The sequence below is a fragment of the Anomaloglossus baeobatrachus genome, chromosome 1 (genome assembly GCF_048569485.1).
Source record: "Anomaloglossus baeobatrachus isolate aAnoBae1 chromosome 1, aAnoBae1.hap1, whole genome shotgun sequence".
Classification (NCBI taxonomy): Eukaryota; Metazoa; Chordata; class Amphibia; order Anura; family Aromobatidae; genus Anomaloglossus; species Anomaloglossus baeobatrachus.
The window spans coordinates 896,366,571-896,390,986 of NC_134353.1; the positions used below are offsets into that span (position 1 = coordinate 896,366,571).

The 24,416-nt window shown below is 49.2% G+C and overlaps 1 protein-coding gene across 13 annotated transcripts in view; it reads left to right on the forward strand.

The window, feature by feature from the left end:
- The window catches only part of LOC142255321 (von Willebrand factor A domain-containing protein 5A-like), a 415,890-nt gene that overhangs the window by 167,905 nt on the left and 223,569 nt on the right, over positions 1-24,416 (forward strand). For 7 of the 13 annotated variants that reach the window (XM_075326971.1, XM_075326869.1, XM_075326920.1 and 4 more), the window contains one exon: positions 20,422-20,466. The exons of the other annotated variants lie outside the window; for them this stretch is intronic. In XM_075326971.1, coding sequence (XP_075183086.1) covers positions 20,422-20,466 — 45 coding nt within the window. The remainder of the gene's footprint in view (positions 1-20,421; positions 20,467-24,416) is intronic. 13 annotated transcript variants of the gene reach the window in all.

The window sequence follows — 24,416 nt, forward strand, 5'->3', positions numbered from 1 at the left end:
TCACCTCCAGGACTATTTTCCCTATTATACTCCCCCATGACTACTCCTATTAGACTCCTCTCCCCCAGGACTACTCCTCCTATTATCATCCTCTCTCCCCAGGACTACTCCTCCTATTATACTCCTCTCCCCCAGGACTACTCCTATTATATTCCTCCCCCCAGGACTACTCCTATTATATTCCTCCCCCCAGGACTACGCCTCCTATTATACTCTCTCCCCAGGACTACTCCTCCTATTGTACTCCTCTCTCCCCAGGACTACTCCTGCTATTATACTCCTCACCTCCAGGACTACTCCTCCTATTATACTCCTCCCCCCCCAGGACTACTCCTCCTATTATCCTCCTCTCCACCCAGGACTACTCCTCCTATTATACTCCTGTCTCCCCAGGACTACTCCTGCTATTATCCTCCTCTCCACCCAGGACTACTCCTATTATACTCCTGTCTCCCCAGGACTATTCCTCCTATTATACTCCTCTCCCCCCAGGACTACTCCTCCTATTATACTCCTCTCCCCCCAGGACTACTCCTATTATACTCCTCTCCCCCCAGGACTATGACTCGCCCACCCCAGGGCTATGGGACACCCGGTGCCGGGCCGGACTAGTCCGGTGGTAGTCAGTGGTGGCTGGGCCCGGCTCCGTGGCCCTGGTGGGTGTCAGTAGAATATGTGGCTTGAAGAATAAAGTTTGTGTTCGTGACGCCACCTGTGGTCTGCGGCTATTAAGCCGCTGCTGTGTGAGGCCTCCGGGGTGATGATATAGCAGCAATGATGGTACTGCTCCCCACAGGTGGAGCGGAGCCCCGGGGACACTGTTAGTGCTCGTGGAAGTCTATGGTGTTGTGTGGCTACCACGGTGCAGGGCCGACAGGCAATGAAAGAACCAGGCACAAACAACAGTCTCTTTTACCTTTTCCTCCTTTACTGTGGAAACAGTCCAGCCCTGGGAGACCGTTACAGGTGGTGATGGGGATCCGGCCGGCCTGGAGGTACTCGGGGTAGTCTTTCTGGCCAGCTGAGTATGAGGCCTACTCCTGTGCTTTTCTTGGTTGTAATAGGACCCTGTTTTTCTGAATCCAGCAATGGCCCTCTTTGCTGCTGGGACTGATGGCACGTCCCTTTCCTTTTGTAGCAGGCTGTGCAGGCCCTCTCTGGTGCTCTCGGCTGGAGTCTGCACCGGGCCCTGATGCTGCAGCTGTAACTTCGGGATGTATATGGGCCAGGTGCTTGCAGCTCTCCTGCCCTTCGGATTCGGCTGCCAGGTAGTATGTTAGACCCTGGCGGCCACAGACTCCGATGTCTGAGTCTCTTCTCTGCCTCTCTGCTACTCCTGCTTCCCTGGGCCAAGCTGTTCCAGCTCCAGGCCCCAGATCTACAGGACAGCACACTCTGCATCTGTTCACTTCTACTGCTCTCTACAGACTGACTCTACTTCCTCCCTCAGGCCAGACTTAAGGAATGCTCCCTGGAATCCCAGGTTCAGAGCTCCCCCTGCTGGCCGGAGGGAGAACTGCGTTGGGTGTTAAAACTTGCTGGCCAATGGACCTCCCAATTACCTCCAGGCTCAGCATTAACCCTTTGGAAGGGCAATGCTGTTGTGGCGACCAGGTCCTGGGGCGCCACACTCCCCCTTAGTTAAATTCAGTACTCCCGGACTGTAGAAACAAAACAAAACAGGTTACAACATTTCATCCCATTGTGGGAGGCACATTAATTAAACGTTACAACTTAAACACTACTATAGAGTCCAGTGTGGCTCCCTTCCGGGTGTCCATTACACTGCTCCATGGGGGACCCGCCGCGATCAAACCCCCAACGTAGGCTCTGGGCGTGCGTCAGAGCATTGATGACCCCACTCTATGCACGCCGGACGGGTTTTTCTTCAGGGGCGTTGAGCACACTGGTGCTAACTATGAACAATTTAGGTGTTGGCCACCCATAGTCCAGTGGCCCAATTGTCCATTTACTTAATCACCTAAGACAAAAAGCATTTTATACACAACATGACAGACATTTCACATAACTATTTACATTCTGTTAGGTATTTTATTTTCTATGTTCTATACCTAGGAGGGGGCTGTCCCCGAGTGCTACGTTGGGACTGGCGTAGCTCTGGGGTTTGTCCCTGACTACTTGGCGTGTCTGCCCCCCCCGTGTTATTGGTAGGCCTAACCCTGACAGGGATGCACGTTGGTTGCCTACGGGATCTCAGATTCGCCAAGGGTACGGCAGGTTCGCCACTGGCAGGGGGTTGAACCTCCTGTTCCACTGCTGGCGCGTCCTCTTGTGTTGGAGCGGACGGTTCTTTAGGTGGATCTGGAACCTCTTCTGTTTCTGGCTCGACCAACTGCGGGAACGTCAAAACTGGTACCACTATGGCATTGTTTATTCGGGTCCAAGTTTTGGGGAATTTTCCAAGGATTGTTTGGATCATCTCCTCCTCTTTTTCTTGACTTTGGGGACTTTCTTGTACTTCTTCCACTTCCCTTTGGATCCTGCACCGTTCAGGGCACGCTTTCAGGCGGTCTCGAGAAACTGCTTGATAGGTCTTGCCTTCATCCTTACTTATGAGGCATACCTTACTATTGTCAAAGTTGGAGGGGATAATGGTGTAGGGTTCATTCTCCCACTGATCATCCAATTTATGCGCCCTCCGCTTCTTCTTGAGGACTTGTTCTCCAGGTGCTAAGGGAGTTGCTGGGGCTGTTTGATTGTAATGCTGCTCTTGTCTCGTTCTTGCTTGAGACAGACTCCTTTCTACGCATTCCTGGACCTTATGGTACTGCTGCTGCCGCTCTGTATCCCAATCCTCTATTTCCTGAACCGCCTCAGGTGACACAGTCCCCATCTCAAAGTCTACAGGTAACTTGCCAGGTCTGGCTCGCATCAGGTAAGCAGGGCTGCAGTTGGTCGAATTTACCGGGATATGGTTGTACAAGTCTACCAGATCTGGTAACTTTTCTGGCCATTGGTTTCTTTCTTCCAAAGGTAGAGTCTTGAGCATATCAATAACCACATGGTTCATCTTCTCGCACAATCCATTGGTTTGGGGGTGGTACGGTGTGGTTCTGATTTTCTTACAACCGTACATGTTACAGAACTCTTGGAACACTTCTGCCTCGAATGCAGGACCCTGATCAGTCAGTACCCTTTCAGGGTAACCGTGAGGTCGACAAAAGTAGGCCTGAAATGCTCTCGCTGCTGTTCTGGCTGTCTGGTCCTTCACGGGCACTACTACCAGGAAACGAGAGTAATGGTCCACAATGGTGAGGGCGTACACATAGCCTGACCGGCTTGGTGTTAACTTCACGTGGTCCAGGGCCACCAACTCCAGGGGCTGCTTCGTGACAATTGGCTGTAGGGGAGACCTCTGGCTGGCATCATCTTTCCGCCTCAGGTTACACGGACCACAGTCTCGGCACCACTTCTCGACTGTCTTTCTCATGTGCACCCAGTAGAACCGATCACGGAGTAGGGTCTCCAACTTCTTCCACCCGAAGTGTCCTGCATTATCATGATAAGCTGCTAGGACCATTGGAGCATCCCTCTGCGGGACCACGATCTGCCAGACGAGTTCATTCGTTCGCCAGTTGACATATCTCTTGCAGAGCTTGCCTTGGTAGGTGAACAGTCGTCCCCTCTCCTTCCACAGCTGCTGGGCTTCTTCTGGAGCATCTGGGCCAAGATGGGTCTCAGCTTGTGCTAGCTTTTCTTTGACCAATCGCACGGCCGGGTCACCGTTCTGTGTCTCTTCCCAATTATGGTGGAGTAATGGGTTGACCAAGACCTCGTGCTGGCTCGAGCGCTTCACTCCTACAGCATGCTCACACTGGGAAACACCTTGGTGATGGAAAGCCGGTAACTCTATCTCTTCGAGTTCATCCAGGTCCTCTCCAGACTCGGGTAAGTGAGGCATTCTGAACAGCGCATCAGCATTGTTATTCTTCTTGCCAGCCCGGTACTTGATGGTAAAGTCGAAGTTAGACAGCCGGGCCATCCACCGCCGTTCCAACGCACCTAACTTGGCTGTTGCCAGATGTGTCAACGGATTGTTGTCCGTGAAGATGGTGAACTTGGCCGATGCCAGATAGTGCTTGAAGCGTTCAGTCACCGCCCAAACAATAGCGAGGAACTCCAGCTTGAAGCAACTGTAGTTTTCTGGATTCCTTTCTGTGGGCCGCAGCTTCCTACTGGCGTAAGCTATTACCTTCTCTCTGCCTCCCTGCACCTGGGACAGAACTGCTCCCAGTCCCACGTTGCTGGCGTCCGTATACAGTACAAACGGCTGGCTGTAGTCAGGGTAGGCCAGAATTTCTGCTCCCGTGAGAGCCCCTTTCAGCCGGACAAAGGATGTTTCTATTTGGCTGCTCCATTCAAATGGAGGGCTCTGCTTCTTAGCCTGCTTTGGCTGGCCCACCAGGAGATCTTGAAGGGGCGCTGCTATCTTTGTGAAACCATCAATGAACCTTCGGTAGTAGCCCACCAGCCCAAGGAACTGCCGCACCTCTTTTACCGTCGTGGGTCTTGGCCAGTCCTTGATCACGGTGACTTTCTCCGGATCAGGTGCCACACCTTCTGCGCTGACCACATGACCCAGGTACTGTACCTTTGGCTTCAAGAGGTGACATTTGGACGGCTTGATCTTCAGGCCATATCTCGACAAAGACTCAAACACTTCTGCTAAGTGCCTCAGGTGGTCTTCATAAGTCTTGGAGTAGACTATGACGTCATCCAGGTACAACAGCACGGTTTCAAAGTTGTGGTGGCCCAAGCAGCACTCCATCAACCTTTGGAATGTCCCTGGGGCGTTGCAGAGCCCGAATGGCATACAGTTGAACTCGCAGAGGCCCATTGGTGTCGTGAATGCAGTCTTCTCCTTGTCCGCCTCTGCCATGGGAACCTGCCAATACCCACTGGTGAGATCCAAGGTGGAGAAATAGTTAGCTGACTTTAAGGCTGTTAGTGACTCCTCTATTCTGGGTAGTGGATAAGCATCTTTATGTGTAATGCGGTTAATTTGCCTGTAATCTACGCACATTCTCATTGTACCATCTTTTTTCTTTACGAGCACTAGTGGAGCTGCCCAGGGGCTACAACTATCTCTGATAACCCCAGCCTCCTTCATTTCCCGTAACATCTCCTTGGCACGCTGATACTGTGCGGGGGGTACAGGGCGGTATCTCTCTTTAATGGGATGATGATCACCCGTGGGGATTTGATGTTTAACCCCTTTTACCTGCCCAAAATCTAGGGGGTGTTTGCTGAAGACCCGCTCGTACTCCTGTACCACCCGGTAAACCCCATGCTTTTGGTGTGAGGGGGTGGAGTCGGTGCCCACATGTAATTTTTGGCACCAGTCTTCCAGCTGCCCCTTGGAGCCATTGTCTTTTGCCTGGTCGGACGGGATCAAGGGTTCCACTGCTTTGATGGTATTGTTGCTGACAATGTACAGTTTTGCTACAGTGGTGTACCGGGGCAATTTGGCTTTCTCCTCCCCACAATTCAGGACACGGACGGGCACTCTCCCCTTGCGAACGTCTGCTACCCCTCTGGCTATCAGGACTCCAGGCCTACTGTCTGAATACACCGGTTCTACCAAGGCATGGTAATCCTGACCCTTGAGGCCTATTGCTGCCCGACACCATATCAACATCTCACTTCTTGGGGGTATTGCAATGGGGAGGGGGTCACTTACCCTCACACTGCCAATTTCTCCTCCGGCCAGCTCTACCTGCTGCCTCCTCATCAGGGCTCTGATCTCCCTCTGTAGGGCACGCTGCTGCCCGGAGCTGGCAGTTTCAGACGCCTGTTGCAACAAAATTATCACTTCGGCAATACAATTTTCTATCACATTTGTACCAAATGGTTAGCAGTGGGTCAGATTCTTTGCGATCAATATCTACAATTATCATCCCCTGACATGGCAATTCTACCCGCCCCACTTTAATGGTTACTGCTTTATACCCAATTTGAGGTAAGGGCTGACCATTACTGGCCACAATTGTTAAATCATCATCTGGGCCATGGTCAATGTCTGAATCAGCCCAATATCTTTTGTACAGTTTATAGGGGATGGTTGTTACCTGGGACCCCGTATCCAGGAGGGCATTCAAAGGGATCCCATCCAGCACAATAGGAAGGACCGGTCGTCCTCCCACATACTTGCTGCGGCTGGGGGTTGAGCCGGGCTTCCTTACACCTGGGGGTTGGCTCCTGGCCCCAGGCTCGGCCCATTTAAAGGACAGTGTCGTGCAATGTGGCCCGCCTGGCTGCAGCGGCGGCAGATCGGTTGTCCCGCTGAATCATACCGGTCTGTGTCTTTTCCTCGGGTCGGCGGAATCCTCCTCTGTCGCATCCATGGGACGTCATCTGGGCTGGAGGCCAACTCGATTCTTGCAGGCGATGGGGTCACTTGTAGAGACTGCACGGTCTTGGCAAGGGCAGCTACAGTCTTGGTCAGCTCCTGGACCTGCTGTCTGAGCTCTGCAGTGGGGTCCTTATCCAGGGACTGCGCCTCAGCCCCTGCAGCGGCTCGTGTTGCAGGCACCACCCCGGGGTACGTGATAGCAAGAGGCCGGAGGGGTACTGGGTCATTCGGTCTAGACTCTCTCAGTACTCGGATGGCCTGGTCCTTAAACTTTGCAAAGTCCAGAGCAGGGTTCTGCAGGACCATGATACGCAGCTGTGTCCTGTGGGCATCTGACAGGAGCCCCTCTATGAACTGCTCAGTTAGGAGTTTGTCTTCTTCATGTACACTCTCTGGGTCCACCTGTTTAACTGCTTTCAGGGCCTCCTGCAAGTTTAAGGCATAGTCCCGTATGCTGTCTGTGGCCCGCTGCTTGCACCCAAAGAATCTCATCTTTATTTCTGTTGCGGTGCGGGTGTCAAAAGTACTCTTTAGCTTGGCCAGTATCTGGGTTGCTGTCCCTTTATCTGTATCAGGCCAGGACTTCACTTCACGCTGGGCCGCGCCGGCTAGCTGCCCCATTAATATGCCCACCTTCTGGCTCTCAGTCAGCGGATACACCCGGAACAAGCTGTGCAGACTTTCTCTGAAGTCGCTCAAGGTATGGGACTCCCCGGAGTACTGCGGCAGCCATTCTGCTCCCGGGATGTACGGCATTGTGATCGGCATTACCGGCGCTACAGCGGGGGCTGGGGCGACGGCGACTGGGATTGCTTCGGCTGGTGCCGCGGCGTCTCGGGCTATGGCAGCCACCTGCCCTTCCTCCGAGTCGGACATTTTCCTCCCCCTTAGTGAACCTTACCAGGCTCCGTTCACTTTTCAAATTCACTTCTGGGTCGCGCGGGGTTAACAGCGCTCTGCTCTGATGGCGCGCTCCCTTCGCGCTCTTTGTCAGGCACGCCCCCCTTCTTCCTGCGCTCGGCAAGGCTAATGGCGGCGGCAGTGTGCAAACACTAACAGTCTTTTAAGCACAGTTTCTGCAGGCGCACAGTACCCGGTGGGACCGGGCACGAAATCCTGTTCGTGACGCCAAAAGTTGACTCGCCCACCTCAGGGCTATGGGACACCCGGTGCCGGGCCGGACTAGTCCGGTGGTAGTCAGTGGTGGCTGGGCCCGGCTCCGTGGCCCTGGTGGGTGTCAGTAGAATATGTGGCTTGAAGAATAAAGTTTGTGTTCGTGACGCCACCTGTGGTCTGCGGCTATTAAGCCGCCGCTGCTGTGTGAGGCCTCCGGGGTGATGATATAGCAGCAATGATGGTACTGCTCCCCACAGGTGGAGCGGAGCCCCGGGGACACTGTTAGTGCTCGTGGAAGTCTATGGTGTTGTGTGGCTACCACGGTGCAGGGCCGACAGGCAATGAAAGAACCAGGCACAAACAACAGTCTCTTTTACCTTTTCCTCTTTTACTGTGGAAACAGTCCAGCCCTGGGAGACCGTTACAGGTGGTGATGGGGATCCGGCCGGCCTGGAGGTACTCGGGGTAGTCTTTCTGGCCAGCTGAGTATGAGGCCTACTCCTGTGCTTTTCTTGGTTGTAATAGGACCCTGCTTTTCTGAATCCAGCAATGGCCCTCTTTGCTGCTGGGACTGATGGCACGTCCCTTTCCCTTTGTAGCAGGCTGTGCAGGCCCTCTCTGGTGCTCTCGGCTGGAGTCTGCACCGGGCCCTGATGTTGCAGCTGTAACTTCGGGATGTATATGGGCCAGGTGCTTGCAGCTCTCCTGCCCTTCGGATTCGGCTGCCAGGTAGTATGTTAGACCCTGGCGGCCACAGACTCCGATGTCTGAGTCTCTTCTCTGCCTCTCAGCTACTCCTGCTTCCCTGGGTCAAGCTGTTCCAGCTCCAGGCCCTAGATCTACAGGACAGCACACTCTGCGTCTGTTCACTTCTACTGCTCTCTACTTCCTCCCTCAGGCCAGACTTAAGGAATGCTCCCTGGAATCCCAGGTTCAGAGCTCCCCCTGCTGGCCGGAGGGAGAACTGCGTTGGGTGTTAAAACTTGCTGGCCAATGGACCTCCCAATTACCTCCAGGCTCAGCATTAACCCTTTGGAAGGGCAATGCTGTTGTGGCGACCAGGTCCTGGGGCGCCACAACTACTCCTCCTATTATACTCCTCTCCCCCCAGGACTACTCCTGTATTATCCTCCTCTCCCCCCAGGACTACTCCTGCTATTATCCTCCTCTCTCTGCAGGACTACTCCTCCAACACACACACACTGCACAAAACATACCTCCCTCCAAAACACACACACACCCACACAAACCGTGCAACACACACAGCACCACACGCACACACAACACTGCAGACACACAGCGCTCCACAAACAACGCAACACACAAACAACACCGCTCTCACCCCCCCACACCCAGACAACACCCAGAACATTTACAGTGCCCTACACAAACACTTGGCAACTACACACAACAACATCTATATATATAACACAAATCATACATCAACTACCCAATAAATTCTAGAATACCCGATGTGTTAGAATGTTGTGGCGACCAGGTCCTGGGGCGCCACAACTACTCCTCCTATTATACTCCTCTCCCCCCAGGACTACTCCTGTATTATCCTCCTCTCCCCCCAGGACTACTCCTGCTATTATCCTCCTCTCTCTGCAGGACTACTCCTCCAACACACACACACTGCACAAAACATACCTCCCTCCAAAACACACACACACCCACACAAACCGTGCAACACACACAGCACCACACGCACACACAACACTGCAGACACACAGCGCTCCACAAACAACGCAACACACAAACAACACCGCTCTCACCCCCCCACACCCAGACAACACCCAGAACATTTACAGTGCCCTACACAAACACTTGGCAACTACACACAACAACATCTATATATATAACACAAATCATACATCAACTACCCAATAAATTCTAGAATACCCGATGTGTTAGAATCGGGCCATCTTCTAGTTTCTTATATTTAGCTTAATTTTTCATTAATACAAATAAGTTATCATCAATTTAATTATAATATCTCTGGCCCTTTAAGAACAAAAGATTTTAAAGGGAACATGTCAGGTGCAATATGCACCCAGAACCACAAGCAGCTCTGGGTGCATATTACTAATCCCTGCCTAACTGTCCCTGTATCTAGTAGCATAGGCAAAGGGATCTTTAGAAAAAGTATTTCTAAAGATCTTTTATCTTATGCTAATGATTGCGGGGACTAGTCCCCTGGGCGTTGCTTCCCTTGCTACTCGGCCCCATTAGCATGATAGTACGTCTCTATGGGTGAACAGGGTGTACGCATCTCCGCTCCCAACTGAAGTAGTGCTCATGACCGAAAGTCCAGGATCATGCGCTCTGAGCCGAAATCTAGCATCGGACATGAAGCGGCGAAGAGATGAGTGATATCATCCTCTGACGCTGCACATTCATTAACATGTTAGTACACCCCTGTGGGCGTGCTAACATGCTGATGGGGCCAACTAGCAAGGGAAGCAACGCCCTTGGAACTAGTCCCCGCGCTCATTAGCATAAGATAAAAGATCTTTAGAAATGCTTTTTCTAAAGATCCCTTTATCTCTCCTAGTGTATACAGGGACAGTTAGGCAGGGATTAGCAATATGCACCCAGAACAGCTCGTGGTTCTGGGTGCATATTGCATCTGACAGAAGTTGGTTCAAGGGAATCTGTCAGCTTGTTTTCACCTCTCAAAACTATAGGTACCATCACACTAAGCGACGCTCCAGCGATCCCACCAGCGAACTGACCTTATCAGGATCGCTGGAGCGTCGCTATACGGGTTGCTGGAGAGCTGTCACACAGGCAGATCTCACCAGCGACCAGTGACCAGCCCCCAGTGGAAGCGATGCTGCGCTTGGTAACTAAGGTAAATATCGGGTAACCAAGGAAAGCCTTGACTGGTTACCCGATATTTACCCTGGTTACCAGCGCACACCGCTTAGCGCTGGCTCCCTGCACGAATAGCCAGAGTACACATCGGGTTAATAAGCAAACAGCTCTGCTTATTTACCCGATGTGTAGTCTGGCTACTCGTGCAGGGAGCAGGGAGCCGGTGCTGGCAGCCTGAGAGCGGCGGACGCTAGTAACTAAGGTAAATATCGGGTAACCAGCGAAGCACTTCGTGGTTACCCGATGATTACCGTGGTTACCAGCGTCCGCAGAAGCCGGCTCCTGCTCCCTGCACATTTAGTTGTTGCTCTGTCGCTGTCACACACAGCGATGTGCGCTTCACAGTGGGAGAGCAACAACTAAAAAATGGCCCAGGACATTCAGCAACAACCGACAACCTCACAGCAGGGGCCAGGTTGTTGCTGGATGTCACACACAGCAACATCGCTAGCAAGTTGTGCCTCAGCAGCGATGTTGCTAGCGATGTTGCTTAGTGAGACGTGGCCTTATGTTATATGTGAATGTAACTCTTTCAAAAACAATTCCAGCAATACGGTCTTATGGCCAGTCTGTTCCTCTATTACTGAGAAACCCGGGATTCATTTTATTGCCAGGAATGGTGTGCTCATATATGCGAACATATATATGCGAACATATGACTCGCACGATTATCGGATCCCATCACCCGGCACAACCGCACAATCTCCTGCGACGTTGGTAATCAGGTGATCGGAGATCACCATTGCTATAGTAATCCACTCATTAGGTTACTATGGCATCGGTGGCAGCTGTGACATCACCAACCCAAGTCTCTGCTCACTACCTAAGGCCTCTGCCACACTTACGTGACAAAACGTAACGTTTTTGTCACGTACGTGTTAAAGGGGTAGTTTGCTCCCCGTGTGCCGTTTTTATGGCACGTACGTGTTCTCCGTGTGTTATACGTAATAACACACGGAGAACGGAAAGCCCCGCCTTACCTGCTTTTTCCGGGGCTGTCTGTGGTGCTGAATGATAGCATCCGGCACTGGCCACGCCCCGTGGACGCTGCTTTCGGCCCCCAGTGAAGAAGATCCGTTGATCAAATTCACTGGGGGACGGATGCAGGGGACAGCCGCGGCAGAGACTGCAGGGATCGTGGAGGTGAGTGTGTGTTTTTTTATGTTTAAACTGACGTGTGTTTCTCCGGCGCGTCACACAGGCCTGCATCCACACTACATCCGTGTGGTACGGGTGCGTGCCGTGTGACACCCGTGCTGCCGGAGAAACACAGACATGTCAGCGTATGGGACTCACGGAGACACGCAAGTACGTTCCTAAATACTTACGTGTCTCCTAACTATTGGAATGAACTAGGTCCCCGAATGTACGTGTCTCCGGTACGTGCAAAAAAAGGCAAACACATATCCGAGGCACGTGAGTGTGGCAGAGGCCTAAGGCCTGTTTCACACGTCAGTGATTCTGGTACGTTTGTGCTTTTTTTTATACGTACAAGAATCACTGACATATGCAGACCCATTATAATGAATGGGTCTGCAAACACATCAGTGATTTTTCACTGACCGTGTCTCTATGGCATACACGCGTGTCCGTGATTGTCCGTTTCTTTCTGCCATCACTGAGGTCACACAGACCACACTATGGTGCCAGAAAAAACGTGCATATAAAATCAAAATAATGTCATACTCCCCTTCTCCAGCGGCGCTCTGCTCATTACTGTTGTGCATATTCATGAATGCACGAAACAGCCGACCCGGAAGCAGCTGCAGCGGGGGTCAGCACCGGCCGGATGCTGCACTGCGGGAGCATTCAGCACCAATGAGAGCGGGAGCGGGCACAGGTGAGTTGATCTCTATGTGCAATCACGGAGAACAAAGCCGGGATTGCACATAGACAACCCATGTGTGCCATGAATCACGGAACACGGAGGGACTTGCGTGTTTTACACGTCAGTGAAGAACGTCTGTGTTTACCACTGACGTGTGAAACAGGCCTAAAGCTGGGTTCACACTAAGCGACAGCGACAACGACGTCGCTGTTACGTCACCATTTTCTGTGACGTAACAGCGACCTTGTAAGTCGCTGTTATGATCGCTGCTTAGCTGTCAAACACAGCGACGCAGCAGCGATCATAATGTCGCTGTGCTACATGTGCAGAGAGCAGGGAGCCGCGCTTAGCGCTGGCTCCTTGCTCTCCTAGGTACAGTACACATCGGGTTAATTAACCCGATGTGTACTGCAGCTACATGTCACAGTGCAGAGAGCAGGGAGCCGCGCTTAGCGCTGGCTCCTTGCTCTCCTTGCTACAGTACACATCGGGTTAATTAATTAACCCGATGTGTACTGCAGCCACATGTGCAGAGAGCAGGAGCCGGCGCTGGCAGCAAGGGCGGAGGCTGGTAACGAAGGTAAATATCGGGTAACCAGGGAAAGGTCTTCCCTTGGTTACCCGATGTTTACGCTGGTTACAGCTTTCCGCAGCTGCCAGATGCCGGCTCCTGCTCGCTTCATTTCGTCGCTCTCTCGCTGTCACACACAGCGATGTGTGTGTCACAGCGGGAGAGTGACGACCAAAAAATGAAGCTGGACATTCAGCAACGACCGGCGACCTCACAGCAGGGGCCAGGTCGTTGCTGGATGTCACACACAGCGACAGCGACGGGACGTCGCTGCAACGTCACAGAAAATGGTGACGTAGCAGCGACGTCGTTGTCGTTGTCGCTGTGTGTGACACCAGCTTTAGACACACACTAAATCTGTCCCTAGCTCAGCAGCACACACTAGCTGACTGTGGAACTGTGGATCAGAGTGACGAGCACAGTGCCGTCAGGTCTTCTATAGACCTAATTACGCTGTGCGGCCAGCCAATCACTGTAATGCCACAACCAACATGGCTGTGGCATTACAGTGTGTGGCAGCCAATCCCTGCATGCCGGCTGACTCTGTAAAGAGCGCCAACATGCAGGGAGGGGGAGCCGAGCATGTGCCTGAGCATCTCGCAGCTCGCCGATTATACCAAGTAATGAGATGCTCGGGCGAGCACTGAGTACCATCGAGCATGCTCGCCCATCCCTATGCAGGACCATGCATGACGTCATAGCCATGTGACCAGTCTGTAACCAACGAGGTAATACAATATTCACATGTGATTGGATACATAGCTATGACGTCACAGAAGGTTCTTTAGTCAGCGGTGGTTACCGGGAGGGCACAGCAATGATCGGACTCGGAAGCAGAAGCGGCGGGAGACAGCGCTACAAGACGCGTCGCGGGACCTGTAAGTATAATGACACCCCCCGCGCCCCATCCCATAACTGTAAAGTCCAAGATTGGTGATCGGACGCAATTGGAGATCGATCTCGATGTTTACAAAACGCCTGATCCCAAACATCAGGGGGATCACCCATCACTAATAATATGCATAAATAATTAGATCTAGTAAAAATACTCGCTTGCCTAATAATACTGCACACATTGCGTTCACCACTAATTGATGTATTTAAAATAACTAAAGATGATGAGGGCCTCAGCCAACAGAAAAATGTTGCTTCTTGTTATCAGCTTTGTTGGCTGAGGCCCCGCCCCTTCTGGTCACATGGGTATGACCTCACACAGGTCCTGGCAGTGAAAAAGTAAATCGATTGTATAATACTTATGCTAATTCTAACAGAGGGAGGGGATAACTATGAATACCCCCCAAATATTATCTGATCCTCAGCTGCTGTCACTCAAGAAGCTGCCGATTTTATAAACTTTACTTTCTTGGATTTCAAAACCTAAACATCTGAGATGACCACTACAGGTATGTATAGCATCAGCCTGATAGTGCCAGTATAGCACTGGCTTTAGGTTATATAGGAAAATCCTGCTGATTGGTGCACTTTAATAACAGCATGTACATCTCTAGACTAGTGAGTTTTTTGGGGGGGGTTTTCAATAGAATTTATAGTCAAGTTTAGCCCTTAAAATGGCTGATTTCCTTGCAAAAGTTGGGCCCTTACGCAAGATCTTGTGCTTTCATGGAGGTTTGTGTTTGCTCTAACCCATAGTATCATAGTTTTTAAGGTTGAAGGGAGACTTCAAGTCCATCTAGTTCAACCCGTAGCCTAACATGTTGATCCAGAGGAAGGCAAAAAAAAAAACCAATGTGGCAAACAAGTTCCAATGGGGAAAAAATTTCCTTCCTGACTCCACATCCGGCAATCAGACTAGTTCCCTGGATCAACACCCTGTCATAAAATCTAATATACATAACTAATATTAAATTTTTCAAGAAAGGCGTCCAGGCTCTGCTTAAATGTTAGTAGTGAATCACTCATTACAACATCATGCGGCAGAGAGTTCCATAGTCTCACTGCTCGTACAGTAAAGAATCCTCGTCTGTGATTATGATTAAACCTTCTTTCCTCAAGATGTAGCGGATGCCCCCGTGTTCCAGTCGCAGGCCTAGGTGTAAACAGATCTTTGGAAAGGTCTCTGTACTGTCCCCTCATATATTTATACATTGTGGTTAGATCCCCCCTAAGCCTTCGTTTTTCCAAACTAAATAACCCCAAGTTTAATAACCTGTCTTGGTATTGCAGCCCACCCATTCCTCTAATAATCTTGGTCGCTCTTCTCTGCACCCTCTCCAGTTCAGCTATGTCCTTCTTATATATCGGTGACCAGAATTGTACACAGTATTCTAAGTGCGGTCGCACTAGTGACTTGTACAGAGGTAGAACTATATTTTTTTCATGAACACTTATACCTCTTTTAATACATCCCATTATTTTATTAGCCCTGGCAGCAGTTGCCTGACACTGTCCACTAAAGTGAAGTTTACCATCCACCCATACACCCAAGTCTTTTTCTGTGTCTGTTTTACCCAGTGTTCTACAATTAAGTACATAATCATAAATGTTATTTCCTCTACCCAAGTGCATGACCTTACATTTATCTACATTAAACTTCAATTGCCACTTCTCAGCCCAATCCTCCAATTTACATAAATCTCCCTGTAATATAAAATTATCCTCCTCTGTATTGATTACCCTGCAGAGTTTAGTATCATCTGCAAATATTGAAATTCTACTCCGCATGCCCCCAACAAGGTCATTTATAAATAAGTTGAAAAGAAGCGGGCCCAATACTGACCCCTGTGGTACCCCACTATGAACTGAGACCTAGTCCGAGTACGTACCATTAATAACCACCCTTTGTTTCCTATCACTGAGCCAGTTTTTAACCCAGTTACACATATTTTCCCCTATCCCCATTATTCTCATTTTATGTACCAACCTTTTGTGTGGCACCGTATCAAAAGCTTTTGAAAAGTCCATATACACAACATCCTCTGCATTTCCCTGGTCCAGGCTTGAACTTACCTCTTCATAGAAGCTGATCAAATTAGTTTGACAGGATCGATCCCTCATAAACCCATGTTGATACTCTGTCATAAGGTTATTTTTCTTGAGATACTCCAGTATAGCATCTCTCAAGAAACCCTCAAGGATTTTACCAACCGTAGAGGTTAAACTTACCGGCCTATAATTTCCCGGCTCAGTTTTTGTCCCCTTTTTGAATATTGGCACCACATTTGCTATGCGCCAGTCCTGCGGTACCGACCCTGTTATTAAGGAATCTGAGAAGATTAAAAATAATGGTCTATCTATCACAGAACTCAATTCCTGTAGTACTCTGGGGTGTATGCCATCCGGGCCCGGAGATTTGTCAACCTTAGTGATTTCGAGGCGGCGGCGTACTTCCTGCTGGGTTAAGCAGGTAATATTCAAGGGTGAATTTATGGTATCACTGGTCATGTCATCTGCCATGGCATTTTCTTGTATAAAAACCGTAGAAAAAAAGTCATTCAGCAGGTTGGCTTTACCCTCATCTCCCTCCACCATTTCACCAAGACTATTTTTAAGGGGGCCAACACTATCGCTTTTCAGTTTTTTACTGTTTATGTAGTTAAAGAATATTTTAGGATTATTTTTACTTTCTCTCGCAATGAGTCTCTCTGTCTCAAACTTAGCTAACTTAATTTGCTTTTTACATATTTTATTTAATTTTCTATAATTATATAATGCCTCATCACTACCTACCCTCTTTAATTCTTTTAAGGCTTTCTGTTTTTCTTTTATTGCTTCCCTTACAGCTCTGTTTAGCCATAGGGGTTTCCTCCTATTTCTAGCATGTTTGTTCCCATAGGGTATATTTTCTGCACAAGCCCTATTCAGGATGCTCATAAAAGTCTCCCATTTGCTTTGTGTACTTTTATTACTTAGTACATCATCCCAGTTTATTGCACTAAGATCATCTCTCAACCGTTTAAAATTTGCTTTCCTGAAGTTTAGTGTCCTTGTAGCCCCTCTACTATACATCTTACTAAAGAATACATGAAAACTTATTATTTTGTGATCACTATTCCCCAAGTAACCCCCAACTTGTATATTTGATATGCGGTCTGGCCTATTGGTTAGTACAAGGTCTAGTAGTGCTCCCCCTCTTGTGGGGTCCTGTACCATTTGTGAAAGGTAATTATCTTTCATTGTTATCAAAAATCTATTTCCTTTGCTGGAACTGCAAGTTTCTGTTCCCCAATTTATATCAGGATAGTTAAAGTCCCCCATAATAATTACCTCTCCGAGACTCGCTGCTTTATCAATTTGCTTTATGAGGAGATTCTCTACCTCTTCCATAATATTCGGCGTCTTATAACACACCCCTATCAGTATTTTATTATTCATTCTCCCCCCCCCCTTATCTCCACCCATAGGGACTCTACATTCTCAGTACCCTCACATATGTTGTCACGCAGGATGGGTTTTAAGGATGATTTTACATATAGACACACACCTCCCCCTCGCTTATTTGTACGGTCATTCCTGAATAGGCTATAACCCTGTAAATTAACAGCCCAGTCATAGCTCTCATCCAGCCATGTCTCTGATATCCCCACTATATCATAATTTTCTTCCAACAATATTAATTCTAATTCCTCCACCTTATTTGTGAGGCTTCGGGCATTAGTGTACATGCACGTTACGTATGACTCTGTACCTGTATTCCTGCTTACTGTATTGACTGTCCTAACCCTTCCCCCCGTACCACCCCCAATTTCATTACTTGTGCCCTGGTCACTATCTGCACTACATTCCCCTTCTATAAAGTGAATACCCTCGCCCCCCATTCCTAGTTTAAACACTCCTCCAACCTTCTAGCCATTTTCTGCCCCAGCAGAGCTGCACCTTCCCCATTAAGATGCAGCCCATCCCTAGCATAGAATCTGTAGCCAACTGAAAAGTTGGCCCAATTCTCCAGGAACCCAAAACCCTCTTTCCTACACCAATTCCTGAGCCACCTGTTAACCTCCCTGATCTCTCTTTGCCTCTCTGGTGTGGCTCGTGGCACAGGTAGTATTTCCGAAAATACCACCTTGGAGGTCCATGCTTTAAGCTTACAACCTAATTCCCTGAAATCATCTTTAAGGACCTTCCACCTACCTCTAACTTTGTCATTTGTGCCAATGTGTACAATGACCGCTGGGTCCTCCCCAGCCCCTCCCAGTAATCTGTCAACCCGATCAGCGATGTGCCGAACTCGAGCGCCAGGAAGACAGACAACACACTGTTCGGCGATCCCTGTCTTTGTGACAGATTGCCCTATCTGTCCCCCTAATAATTGAGTCCCCCACTACCAGTACCTGTCTTGCCTGCCCTGCAATCCTATTCCCCCCCCTTACTGGAGCAGACACTCCTCTGGCATTCAGAGGTCATGCCTTGCTGCAGCAATGCTACCCCTGTAATGACATCCCCCTCATCTGCCAAGTTTGCAAACCTATTGGGGTGTGTCAGTTCAGGACTAGCCTTCCTAGCACTTTTCCCTTTACCCCCCTTTCTAACTGTCACCCAGCTACCTACCTCACCGTCCTGCCGCTCCCTACTACGATCCTCCCCCACATCTGACCCAGCAAGCTGCTGCTCAGTGAGCAGCACACTCCTTTCCATATTGCTAATGCATCTCAGAGTTGCCAGCTGCTCATTTAGATCCAGTATCTGGGCTTCCAAATGTGCAACTTGCTCACATCTCGAACAACAGTATGCACCCTCGAACGGCTTTTCAAGGACTGCATACATGAGACAAGATGTACACTGGATCGCATTAGCAATAGTGGCGCACATTTTCTAATGGGGATAGCACTAAACAAATGTTAAGTAACTAAACAACTAAATACAAACAATTCTACTCACACTTACTTTTGCTCACAATTTGCTCACTCACGCTCACAATGAAGAAGACAGGCTAAAATTCGCACGACGCTAGGCGCGCGGTTTTCAGAAGTCTTCCTTCCGGCTGTAACGGCCAAAACCCGGTTCTCCTTGAGCTCGCGGTGACTCTTCACTTATCCCAGAAGGCACTGGGAATATGCAAATTATCCTTGCAAGACTCCTTCCCTGGCTTTCAGAAGTCTTCCTTCCGGCTGTAACGGCCAAAACCCGGTTCTCCTTGAGCTCGCGGTGACACTTCACTTTAACCCAGCGCTACCACATCATGTAGTAGGCGATTACTGAGTGGTAACCGCTCTAATGATGTCCTCAAATGGTAACCACAACATTTTGTGCTATCCACTACAAGAGGGGCTCCAGAGAGTTGTGGGGTCCCACTCTGCACTCCGCGATACCACAAACCGGACGTTTGAGCTTAACTTTTGCTAGATTATTGGGCTCTTTTGGGGAGCATTAGGGTCCCTCTTGTGCACGTTGCACATTAACTTATAATTACATAAATCATCAGTCTGAAGCTGCCAACTCACTAAATAAAAAGGGCAGCCCCTGACTGGTGATCGGTTCTATTTATGTCTATGGAGCAAGTTGTGTGAGACTTAAGGGTGCTTTACACGCTGCGACATCGCTAGCGATATCGTTAGCGATGTGACACGCCAGATCGCATATGTGATCTGCCGAGATCGCACATAAGTCGTTTTTATAGCGCCGGTCACATGTGCGATCTCGGCAGATCACATCTGCGATCTGGCGTGTCACATCGCTAACGAGATCGCTAGCGATGTCGTAGCGTGTAAAGCACCCTTTTTATCCTGTGACCAAAAATTCAATCCGAACCCATTGAAAATGCTTTGAAAAAATCGTAAAATTTTGTAGCAATGCGAGTCTGCATTAACATTTGGTGGCTGGACACTGTTTCTGCCTCGCTTCGACAAAGTGGCACCCCATACTTGTCATAGTCATCGGCAGCAGCAGCGTTGCTTACTCCACCAAACTTAGGGGCACTTTGCATGCTGCGACATCGCACCTACGATCTCGTTGGGGTCAAATTGAAAGTGACGCACATTCGGCGCTGGTAACGATGTCGCAGCGTGTAAAGCCTAGATACACCGATCACCGTTCGCAAAAACATCACAATTGGGTAATCGGTGTAGCGTCAGTCATTTTCATAAATTCGCTGTAGCGACAGGTACGATGTTGTTCCTGCGGCAGCACACATCACTATATATGAAGCCGCAGGAGCGAGGAACATCTCCTACCTGCGTCCCGGCTGTAATGAGGAAGGAAGGAGGTAGGCGGGATGTTTACGTCCCGCTCATCTCCGCCCCTCCGCTTCTATTGGCCGCCTGCCGTGTGACGTCGCTGTGACGCTGCACGACCCGCCCCCTTAGACAGGAGGCGGGTCGCCGGCCAGAGCGACGTCGCAGGACAGGTATGTGCCGTGTGAAGCTGCCGTAGCGACAATGTTCGCTACGGCAGCTATCACTAGATATCGCACCTGCGACGGGGGCAGGGACTATCGCTGCAGCGTCGGTAACACATTGTTACTGATGTCGCAGCGTGCAAAGTACCCCTTAGATATGTTTGGATGCGCAAAAGAAGGGGCACAACACTTTTCAGAAATGCTAAATTCATTAAGAAGTGTGTGCACCTCCTGCTGAATCAGGAGCTTCTGGTGTGAAAAATACATGATTCTGTTCCTTAAAAATAATTTATGTAAAGAACCGACAAAGTGAACTTTTACCTTCACAGCTCTTATTCTTTTATTTCTTTTTTACATAACAGCTCCGATGAAGTGCAGTGCTAATGCAAGCAAATCAGCTCCTGTTGGTGTGTACATTTTATTTACGTATTTATTATATTTTTCAATTTTTTTACATTATTATAGAGATTAGTTGGGCTGCTGTGAAGTGCAAAAAATGATTTCTTATTTTTATAAAGACCCTCTGAAGTGAACTTTCATCAACACGGCTCTTTTATTTATTTTTTTTTCTACTTCACAGCTGTCGAACTGAGGGCTAAAAGCTCTGATTCAAGAAAACGTCAAAAACAGGGTGTAATGTCTAAATGGGGTGTGTATTTTCTTTTTCTTTTTGCATTGTTAGGCTACTTTCACACTTGCGTTGAACACGGAAAGTAGTAGAATAGGGTTTTCAAAGCTGCAAAGACCGCTATGACCGTATGTAAGATTAATGTTACTTTTTATTTCATATTCAGGTCAACACGTTTCTGGAGTCTCTGCTCCCTTCCTCAGGACATACAGGAAAAAGTACATCAAATCTGCTGGAAACACGAGGTATACAAGATATATATACACTCCGTCACAATGATGTCAAGAGCCAGCCTCCCTTACAAAAAATCCGCGGGAAAAAACATACATATAGGAATAATCATGATGTAGTACAATGATATAGACAATAATTACAGGAATTCACAAGTCAACATATTACTCTAATGTATCAGAAAACATGAAACATCATTAAAATTGATTTTGAATTGATTTGATTGTTTTGTGATACATTAGAGTAATATGTTGACTTGTGAATTCCTGTAATTCTTGTCTATATCATTGTACTACGTCATGATTATTCCTATATGTATGTTTTTTCCGGCGGATTTTTTGTAAAGGAGGCTGGCTCTTGACGTCATTGTGACGGAGTGTATATATATCTTGTATACCTCGTGTTTCCAGCAGATTTGATGTACTTTTTCCTGTATGTCCTGAGGAAGGGAGCAGAGACTCCAGAAACGCGTTGACCTGAATATGAAATAAAAAGTAACATTAATCTTACATACGGTCATAGCGGTCTTTGGCGCGGCTTTGAAAACCCTATTCTACTACTTTCCGTTATCAGCCATCCTGGGTGCTGCTGCCGCTGACCTGGATTATCATGCGTGCATAGTAGTTGTGACTCTCACAACTCAATTCGGTGAGTGTATTTGCTCTTTTCACCCTGTATATTACTCGGGTAAAACCCTATTGCGCTTCTTTTTTTCCACAGTTCTTACTTCTTACACTTGCGTTGAACGGCATCCGTTGCAATCTGCCACCTTGAGGAATTACGGTAACCGTTGCGGTAATCCGTTTATTCTTCATAGGCTTCTAATAAGGGCGGATTGCAACGGATGGTCTTGCGTTGCATCCGCCCCGCGGCGCATCAGTTGTTTTGTCAGTGACCATCGAGCGGAAGGAACGCTGAATGTAGCATTTTTTGTTGCTGTAAACAAACACACTCCGCAGGATTCCGTTGGGATCCGTTAAGAGGCATAATGAATGTCTATGGCGCTGGATTCCGTCGCCATGCATTTGGCGACGGATTCCAGTGCAAGATTCCGTCATGTTCTACTGAGCATGCTCAGCATGTCCAGCAGAACGTTCTATATCGTTTAAAAGCACTCCTGGTCTCTCTCTCTCTGTCGGTCTATCTCTTTCTCTCTGTCAATGTCGGTCTCTTCCTCTCACTCCCTAACTCATACTCACTGATCACGGGCGCGGCGCTGCACAACTGTCACACTGCTCTGGCGGCTTCTCTTTTGAAAATGCCAGCCGCTCATTATTCCATCTCATATTCCCTGCTTCCCCCACCCACCGGCGCCTATGATTGGTTGCAGTCAGACGCGCCCCCACACTGAGTGACAGCTGTCTCACTGCAACCAATCACAGACGCCGGTGGGTGGGTCTATATCATGCAGTACAATATATAAATATTTTAAACAAAAATGACGTGCGGTTTCCCCCCCAATTTTGATACCAGCCAAGATAATGCCACACAGCTGAAGTCTGGTATTCTCAGGATGGGGAGCCCCACGTTATATTGAGCACCCCAGCCTAAAAATATCACCCAGCAAGCCCGGAATTGCCGCATCCATTATATGCGATAGTCCCGGGACTCTACCCGGCTCATCCCGAATTGCCCTGATACGGTGGCAATCGGGGTAATAAGGAGTTAATGAGACACCCCCAATGATTAACTTGTAAGTGAAAGTAAAACACATACACCCGAAAAATACTTTATTTGGTATAAAAGACAAACAAACACCCTCTTTCACCACTTTATTAATCCCCAAATACCCCTCCAGGTCCGACGTAATCCAAACAAGATCCCGCAACACTTTCAGCTCTGCTACATGAAGCTGACAGGAGCGGCAGTAGAACATCGCTGCTTGCTGTGAGCTCCACTCAGCAACTGAAGTGAATCGCGCTGTCAGCGGGGACGTCACTGAGGTAGTGCCAGCGTGTGTGCGGTGATGATCGGTGCGGTAGTGCCTGCGTGTGCGGTGATGATGGGTGCGGTAGTGCCTGGGTGTGTGTGGTGATGATGAGGGGGTAGTGCCAGTGTATGTGCGGTGATGATGGGAGCGGTAGTGCCTGTGTATGTGCGGTGAAAATAGGAGCAGTAGTGCCTGGGTGTGTGCGGTAAAGATGGGAGCGGTAGTGCCTGGGTGTGTGCGATGATGACAGGAGCGGTAGTGCCGGTGTATGTGCAGTGATGATGGGTAGGGTAGTGCCTGGGTGTGTGCGGTGATGATGGGTAGGGTAGTACCGATGTGTACAGTGATGATGGGTAGGGTAGTGCCGGTGTGTACGGTGATGATGGGTGCAGTAGTGCCGGTGTATGTGCGGTGATTGGGGCAGTAGTGGTGGTGTATGTGCGGTGATGATAGGGGCGGTAGTGCCTACTTGTGTGCGGTGATGATGGCTAGGGTAGTGCCTGGGTGTGTGCGGTGATGATGGGCGTTCTCTCTCTCTCTCAAAGAACGCAACACGTTATTTCACAGGAATATGTTGTCTTTATATCACACTATTTACAACGCATCCGTCACATGCGTCACACAACGCATTGTGATGGAGTATGTCCAACGCAAGTGTGAAAGAGATTAGTTGGGTTGTTGCAGAAAAGTCAAACATAATTATTGTCCTTCATCATAACCCAACACACTTGGGCCCCTTTCACACTGTATTCTGATCTCTGTTCAGTGGTCCCGTCTGGGCTTCTATCCAAACCCCCGAAAAACAGGTTTTGGACATATGCGTCGATGGGGCAATTGACTGTTATGGTGCAGAGGGACTCATCGTGTTCTCTGTCGTGCTCCATTTTTGGGTGTATACACTTAGTGGAGGCGGACACTAAGGCTGGTTTCAGACATCCGTGTTTTAGGTACGTGTGACATCCGTTTTTAACACCACATTTTAATGCCACATGCTTTTCTTAACCAAGAATCTGCAAAAACATTAGTGCATGCCCTCATCATCTCCCGCCTCGACTACTGCAACCTCCTGCTCTCTGGCCTCCCTTCCAACACTCTTGCACCCCTCCAATCTATCCTAAACTCTGCAGCCCGCTTAATCCACCTCTCCCCTCGCTACTCCCCAGCCTCGCCACTCTGCCAATCCCTTCACTGGCTTCCCATCGCCCAACGACTCCAGTTCAAAACATTAACCATGACATACAAAGCCATGCACAACCTGTCTCCTCCCTACATCTGTGACCTAGTCTCCCGGTACCTACCTGCACGCAACCTTAGATCCTCACAAGATCTCCTTCTCTGCTCCTCTCTTATCTCCTCTTCCCACAATCGTGTACAAGATTTCTCCCGTGCATCCCCCATACTCTGGAACGCTCTACCTCAGCACATCAGACTCTCCACGACCGTGGAAAGCTTCAAGAGGAACCTCAAGACCCACCTCTTCCAACAAGCCTACAACCTACAATAGCCTTCAGCCCAGTAGACCACTGCGCAACCAGCTCTGTCCTCACCTATTGTACCATCACCCATTC